Source organism: Capra hircus, chromosome 18 (assembly GCF_001704415.2).
Source record: "Capra hircus breed San Clemente chromosome 18, ASM170441v1, whole genome shotgun sequence".
Taxonomy (NCBI): Eukaryota; Metazoa; Chordata; class Mammalia; order Artiodactyla; family Bovidae; genus Capra; species Capra hircus.
The window spans coordinates 50,155,126-50,163,540 of NC_030825.1; the positions used below are offsets into that span (position 1 = coordinate 50,155,126).

General features: G+C 45.3%; 1 protein-coding gene across 1 annotated transcript; it reads left to right on the forward strand.

Annotated features, from left to right (window-relative positions):
- On the forward strand, nt 2,978–4,754 carry LGALS15 (lectin, galactoside-binding, soluble, 15). Its single transcript, NM_001285625.1, is given in 4 exon segments — nt 2,978–3,008; nt 3,381–3,460; nt 3,865–4,072; nt 4,628–4,754. Coding segments are annotated over 4 exon segments (414 nt in total). The 5' UTR covers nt 2,978–2,996; the 3' UTR covers nt 4,742–4,754.

Genomic DNA, 8,415 nt, shown 5'->3' on the forward strand with positions numbered 1-8,415 from the left:
TGCTGCCTGTGTTTCCTCCTTGGAGTCTTCTGGTTTCAGGTCTTAGATTCAAGCTTTTCATCAGTTTTGAGTTGATTTCTGTATATGATGTGAGAGAATAGTTTCTTTGTTTGTGTGCCCGACTTTCATAGCAGTTATTGAAGAGACTGTCCTTTCTCCCTGGTATGTTCTTTGTTCCTTTGTCATAAATCAATTATCCATTTACGTGTGGATTTTTTCTGGGCTCTCAATTCTGTTCCATTGGTGATGTATGACTCTTTTTTTTGGTCCAGTTCTGTGCAGTTCCAAATTGGAAAGGTGTATGTCAAGTCTGTGTGTTGTCATCCTGCTTATCTAACTTATATGCAGAGTGCATCATGACCTCTTTACTGAACTCCAGAGTTCTACCAACTCCTCTTCCACAAACCTCATCCAAGTCCCAGTCACTGCTCTCCAGGATTACTTAATGGCCTTGCGAATGGTCTTATTTTGTCCAGGTCCACGTACAGTCTATTTTCCACATAGCAGCAGAGGAGATCCTTTTAAAACACAAATGAGAACAGATCCCTCCTCTGCCTCAAGCTCCCATGTTACTTACAGCAGGACTCCTGCAATAGCCTGTGATCTGCTTTTCCATCTCCTGACTTCAACCCTCCTTCTGTCTCTTGACTCCAGTCACACAGTCACCCTTTTGTTCCTCGAAACTTCACGTTGTCCTTTCACTTTGTGGTCTGCATGCTGATCTCTCTAACTCGAAGTTCTGCCCCAGAATACACATGGCTCTTCTCCTGACCTCTAAGCCTTTGCTCAGTTCTCATCTCCTCAACAAGCTTATTTGAGATTAAGCCCTTTGTGGACTGCTGTGTTCTATTACCCACATCTTTTTGAAGACAGTTCTTCCCTTATAACACATTATATATTTTACTTGTGTATTCTAATTTGAAAGGTACTGCATATATTTTCCAGCTGGAGTATAAGCTACATAGAGCAAGATTTTTATCTGTTTTTTTCCACTTATGCAGGTAGTACAAAGCCTGCTGCTGATTCACCTCTCAATAAGCAATTGTCAAATGAATAGATAGATGGTTGGATCCCTTTGATTGCTTTACTAACAACCCTCTGATTTGGGATGATGGTCATCAGATATTCTATGTGTAAGAAGACTGGGTGTAGCAGGGGTTACACTTTTAATAAGGCCTCACAGTGGCAGAGCTTAGACTCTCATCCGGGTGGTGTGTCTCTCCAAGTCTAGGGTGAATAGGGAAACTGCCAGCAAACATTCTGGAACAGGTTCGATGTTAAGAAAAAGTCAGTTGCATACAGCATGGGATGGGTGCCAGTTTTATGAAGAAGTGTAGCCAGGGAGCTCTCTGTTACAGCTGTAACATTGTCATTTATCAGTAGAAATAAGGTATTGCACTTAGATTAAGCATATCAGCGTCTCTAGTACGTGAACCATGAACTTGCAGATGTTCAGGATGGTTTTAGAAAAGGCAGAAGAACCAGAGATCAAATTGCCAACATCCGCTGGATCATGGAAAAACGAGAGTTCCAGAAAAACATCTATTTCTGCTTTATTGACTGTGCCAAAGCCTTTGACTGTGTGGATCACAAGAAACTGTGGAAAATTCTGAAAGAGATGGGAATACCAGACCACCTGACCTGCTTCTTGAGAAACCTGTATGCAGGTCAGGAAGCAACAGTTAGAACTGGACATGGAACAACAGACTGGTTCCAAATAGGAAAGGGAGTATGTCAAGGCTGTATATTGTCACCCTGCTTATTTACCTTCTATGCAGAGTATATCATGAGAAACGTTGGGCTGGAAGAAGCACAGGCTGGAATCAAGATTGCCGGGAGAAGCAGCAATAACCTCAGATATGCAGATGACACCACCCTTATGGCAGAAAGTGAAGAGGAACCAAAAAGCCTCTTGATGAAAGTAAAAGAGGAGAGTGAAAAAGTTGGCTTAAAGCTCAACATTCAGAAAACGAAAATCATGGCATAGGTCCCATCACTTCATGGCAAATAGATGGGGAAGCAGAGGAAACAGTGTCAGACTGTATTTTGGAGGGGTTCCAAAATCACTGTGGATCGTGACTGCAGCCATGAAATTAAAAGATGCTTTACTCCTTGGAAGGAAAGTTATGAGTAACCTAGATAGCATATAAAAAAACAGAGACATTACTTTGCCAACAAAGATCCGTCTAGTCAAGGCTATGGTTTTTCCAGTGGTCACGTATGGATGTGAGAATTGGACTGTGAAGAAAGCTGAGCACTGAAGAATTGATGCTTTTGAACTGTGGTGTTGGAGAGGACTCTTGAGAGTCCCTTGGACTGCAAGGAGATCCAACCAGTCCATTCTAAAGGAGATCAGTCCTAGGTGTTCATTGGAAGGACTGATGCTATAGCTGAAACTCTAATACTTTGGCCACCTCATGTGAAGAGGTGACTTATTAGAAAAGGCCCTGATGCTGGGAGGGATTGGGGGCAGGAGGAGAAGGGGACGACAGAGGAAGAGATGGCTGGATGGCATCACCGACTCGATGGACATGAGTTTGAGTGAACTCCTGGAGTTGGTGAGGGACAGGGAGGCCTGGAGTGCTGCGATTCATGGATTCCCAAAGAGTCGGACACAACTGAGTGACTGAACTGAACTGAACTGAGTACAGTTTGAACCCACTGCTTGGTCCTTGGAGAGGCCCACCACCTGGATGAGAGACTAAGCTCTGCCACTGTTAAGCCTTCTTCAAAGTGTAACCTCTGCTAGACCCAGCCTTCTTACACATTGAATATCTGATGACCATAATCCCAAAATAGAGGGTTGTTAGTAATGCAATCAAAGGTGGACTGAACATACTTTTGATGTCATGAATTTCAGAAGAATAGAGGGCAGGGCTCTGTAGCCTGAGTGAAAGGGTCAGGAGTGACTCAGCTCCTACGTGCATTTATAGGGCGCCTTCTCTAGACAGACACACACACAGTTTCAACAGGGAAGAAAGGCCTAGCTGGAGACGATGGACTCCTTGGTATGAAGGATGGGAGGAAGGAATCTGATTACCTCGGCTGCTGGTGCCGGGTCACCTTGACACAAATCATTGCGTGAATGCTGGTAGAGAATGGAGAGAGTGTGCGTGTGTGAGTGGGAATCACTGGATTTGTATTATTGTATGTCCTTTTGCACATTGTTTCTCTGGGTTTGGAAGTGTTTGTGTATAACATATGTATCTGTGCCTCTGAGTGCATGTCTGGACTCGGATTAATGTCTCCTTGTTGGAGGTATACTAATGTGTCTTAGCTGTGGGAGGAGATCACGTTTTGTGTCCTGATTCTGCTTGGGCAACGATGTAGGGGAGAGGACACTGGCTCTTCATTCACTGACGCATCCGTCTCTTCCATAGCCGAACCCCTACCAGCAGTCTGTTTCCCTGACTGTGTGTTACATGGTGAAGATCAAGGCAAAACTTCTGTCTCCTTTTGGGTGAGTAGAGGCCAGTTTATGTCTGATGGAGGGTGAAGCAGAAGGGGAGAGTGTTAGCATGTCATGGGGACACTCATTGGAAAGAGCTTGATCTTCTTGAATCATTGGAATAAGCTGAGGTGTCTCATGCAAAAGTGTGAGATTACACTCCAGGCAGGATTTCCTTCCTCTGTGTGTCTGTGTGTATTTGTGTGTGTTGGGGGGTGGGATGGAATCGGGGGAGGCAGGGGAGGAAAAGAGAGAGAGATAGCAAAGTGTGAAAGGTATAAATATTTTGAAAAGAGGGCAAGGCGAAGGGGAAGGAAGGAGGTGGGGAGAGAGAAAAAAGGGCTGTGGTTGTTCCTGAGGAAGTTGTTGTCTGCAGTAAATGCCTGCCTGCAGGAGCTGTCCTCTTGTCTTTGCAGGAAGAACCCAGAGCTTCAGGTGGATTTCGGCACGGGTACTGGGGAAGGTGGCGACATTCCATTTCGTTTCTTGTACTGCGACGGCATGGTGGTGATGAACACTTTAAAGGACGGGAGTTGGGGGAAGGAACAGAAACTGCATACTGACGCTTTCGTGCCAGGCCAGCCATTTGAGCTGCAGTTCTTGGTGCTGGAGAATGAATACCAGGTGTGTGGGCCCTCCAGGTGTGGGGTGCTGTGGCTGTGTCAGGCCTGCCATGGAGAAACACGCGGAGAGTCCAACTCTGATGTGATCACAACAGACCAATTTTGTTTTGTTTTGTACTTTTAACACATGTGCTTTTTAAAATTGAAGTGTCATTGATTTCCCTTACTATGTGAATCTCAGGTGCACAGCAGAGTGATTGAGCACCTTGTCCCCGCATAGCATAGGCCTCTATGCTCAGGATCTTGTGTGCTGTACAATTAGAGATTCTGCGGTGAACTCCACACAGCTCTTCCTGTATCGGACAGTCAGCAGTGTGGAGGGAGACGTGCAGGCCCCCTGCCCTCAGGGCAAAGCAGGGGTGGCAGCTCTGGAGGCGAGGAAGTGGACATGGAGGATGATTCCTATAGCAGTGTCTTGGCAGGATGTCCAGGAGGAGAATTTCTGCTTTGCTTTTACAGAGTAAAGAAAGTTTACAGAAAGCAATGAAAATAGGAAAGGGAAAGAGGAGGAGGCCTAATTGTTCTGAGCTCACAAGAAATATATCTCCTTCCTTAGGTGTTTGTGAATAACAAGCCCATCTGCCAGTTTGCCCACCGCCTGCCCCTACAGTCTGTGAAAATGCTGGTTGTGAGGGGAGATATCGTGCTGACTTCAGTGGATACATTATAAGGGGCAGAAGATCTTCCAGGGAAGATATCCATCCCGTTAGACTCTACTATAATGTGCAGGATCATGGCCACTCCCAGAAGATGCCAGGATGTCCCCCTGCCCTCACACTTATGCCAGTGATAATAAAAGATTCCTGATATGAACTAGGACTTGGCTCTTGCTTTTAGGGAAGACATCAAGGGCAGATTTGGCACAAAGAGAAAAGTTGTCCCAGGTGTGGAATGGGGAGTGTGGTTTGGGAAGGGCCCAGTTAGCCAAAATGTCAAAGGCTCTCCCTGAAGCAGAGACAGAGTGAGTATCTCAGGATGTCGTGAAGAAGGTGGTCAGGTTTGGGGTTGTTTAAGGAAGGGATACGACTTTATATGTGAGCCTCTTTTGACTTGTTTTTTCATTCCTCAAATATTTATTTGTCCCTGTATTTGTCAGGGTTCTCCCGAGAGACATGTGTGTGTGTGTGTGTGTGTGTGTGTACACATGTACACGCAGAGGAATTTGGTTATGGAGACTGACAAGTCCCGAGATCTTCAATGATGTAGTTCTAGTCTGAGTCTGGAAGCCCGAGACCCAGGGAGAGCCAGCGTTTCAGTTCCATTCTGAAGGCAGGAAGAATCCTCCCTTCTCTGGGCCGGTGAGACTTTTGTGCTGTTTAGGTCTTGAGATGATGGGGGAGCCCATCCACACGAGGGAGCGCAGTCTGCTTTACTCAGTCTGTGGATTTAGATGTAAATTCATCCTGGGAACACTGTCACAGACACACTGAAAATCACGTATAACCCAAGACCTGACCACACAATAGCCCAGTCAAGATGACACAGAAGATTAACCATTACAGCTCCTTTCTGTAACTTACCTTTACACGTGCCAGACAGTCCGTGTGAACCCTACGTGATGCTGAGAGGGCTAGAGAATGGTGTTGTTGGCAAAAGGAACTTGATACTGAAAAGTCGAGGATAAAGTCAGCCTGGTGGGGTGTCTGGAACTCAGGAGCTGAATGTCAGGTGTTCGGGCAGATACGACATAAACCACTGTGCGTGGCTTTCCTGGTTTCTGTCCCCCCTCGCTTAGGAACATCTGGCAGCTTTCAGGGGTTATGAAGTGTGATGTAGGAGGCTGCACCCAGATCCTTCCGGACCCCTCCAGCCTGGAGGTCTGCTAGAGACATAGGACCTAAGGAATCCCTCACTTTCTGAGTGCCTACCGTTTCCTAGACAGTCCACATATAAAAGGAGGCTGCTTGCTTTTGTCCTCTTCAGGCCCTCTGAGCCTTCTTCCCTATTTCTATTCCTTGACAATGAACAGCCTGTAGAGGAAAGGAAGTAACCAGTTCTTGTAGAGTGGCGTAAAAAAAGAATACAGTGCTTAAGACAATCTAACGAAGGAGGTGCCAGACTTCCATACCGAAAATGACAAAACACCATTGATAGTGACTACAGACGAGCAACCTCAATAAATGAAGAGACATTCCACGTTTATGGGTGGAAGACAATGTTGTTAATACCGTTAATTCTAAATATGTCATCCAGTGTGGTTTGAGAGATTCAGTGCATCCTCTGTGAGAATGCCAGTGGCTTCTGTGTACAGAATGGAAAACAGATCCTAAAATTCACATGGAACAGAAAGGGACACCAATTAGCCAAGAGAGTCTGGACAAAACAGCTTTGGAGGATTCCCACATCTCGGTTTCAAAACTTAATACAAAGCTTTGCTACGAGCTCTAAGGAAGGAAGTACAGCCTACAGGAGCAGATGGATAATAGAAGCAGAGTGATGGAAATTCTAAGAGAGTCAGAAAGAACCCCTACAGAGTAAAAACTTTACATAAGTGAAGAATGCATTTGATGAGCCCATTATCTAGATTAGCTATCGCTGGGAAAGAATCTCGGAGGTTGAGGATATGTCAATAGAAACTTCCAAAACTGAAAAAAAGAAAAAAGACTGGAATATCAAATTGAATATTGAATATTCAATACTGAATATCAAACAACTCTGGGACAGGTACAGAAAGCGTAGCATGTGCTTAATGGGAGAACTAGATGCAGAAAAGAGATAGGAACAGGAGAGATATTTGAAGTAATAATATCTGAGAATTTCCCACATTTATGCCAGACACCAGAACCACAGACAAAAAGAAGCCAGAGGGAAAAAGCAGCTGCCCACATAGGAGCAAAAATAAGAATTATATCAAACGTCTCCTTAGAAACCATGCAAACACGAGGAGAGTGGAGTGAAAGTTGAGAGAAATTTGGTGCAACCATCATGGGAACCAACATGGCGATGTCTCTAAAAATTGAAAATGTGATTGTCATATGATCCAGCAGTTTTACTTCTGGATACTCCTCAAAGGAAATGAAGACCCCACCCCAACTCAAAACGATATACAGTAGTGGCTCCTTGGAAACAGGGGTTATGTTCCAAGACCCACAGGGGATGCCTGAAACCCTGGATAGAACCAAATCCTACATATGTGCATATAGTTAACCCTTGAGCAAGGGAAAGCCGCTGGGGGACTTGGTTGCAGAGAATCAAGTCATCTGAAGCTGGAAGGAATAAATTCCCTCTCAGTCCAGAGTTTACAATAGATATCAGTCAATAACTTTATAGATTCTCCCAATTACTTTCTTGTCCCTCCCCCTTTGGACAAGCACTGACTGGATTCTCAACAGTGCTGTCCACCTTCTTGAAATGACATGCATTCCCCTTGATAATTTCATGCGTTTGCATCCCACACATAGGGCTTCCCTTTCCCTTTATTTCCTTCTCTCTTTAAATACATGTTTTTCACTGGAGTAAATTTTTTTTAATCAATGACTTTTTTTTCAAGATTTATATATTTATTAATAGCTGCACTGGGTCTTTGCTGCTGCGTGTGGGCTTTTTCCTATCGTGGGGAGCAGGCGCTGCTCTCTAGTTTTGATGTGAGAGTTTCTTGTTGCAGTGGTTTCTCTTGTTGAGGCTCCCGAGCCCTGGGGCACAGGCTCAAGAGATTGGGGCCCAGGCTTAGCTGTCCTGTGGCATGTGGGATCTTCCCAGACCAGGGTTCAAACCTGTGTCCCCTGCATTGGCAGGCAGATTCTTTCCCAGGGAAGCCCTGCAGTGAGTTGTTTTCTTTTTTATATTTTTACATCCTCAGTTCTTGAGTTTCAGATGTTAGAGAATAATGCAAGAATGGTATTTCAGAAAGGGTCCTCCCTTTCTGAGACTTTGTCCCCGGCACGTGCCAGTGATTAAGCTAAAGGTTTCACATATACTAGCTCATCTGTTCCTGAGAACATCCTAGGAAGGAGGCCTTTCTGATAATCCTCCTTGTGCCAAGGAAGCTAAGACCGGGGAAGTTTAATGAATCTTAAGGTCTCACTGTTAGGAAGGAACCAAATCAGCACTGAATGCAGGCAGCTGACTTCTGAATCTGTGCTCTTAATCTGATGTGAGGGGCCAACTCAGTGCAAAAGACCGTCATGCTGGGAAAGACTGAAGGCAAAAGAAGAGGGCAGCAGAGGGTGAGACGGTAGGATAGCATCAGTGACTCAACTGACATGAATCTGAGCAATCTCCGGGAAACAGTGAAGAACGGGGTAGCCTAGCGTGCTGCAGTCGTGGGGTCACAAAGAGTCGGACACAACTTAGTGACTGAACAACAGCAAGAGTCTGCCCTTTGGTGTCTAACCTGCTGCCCCC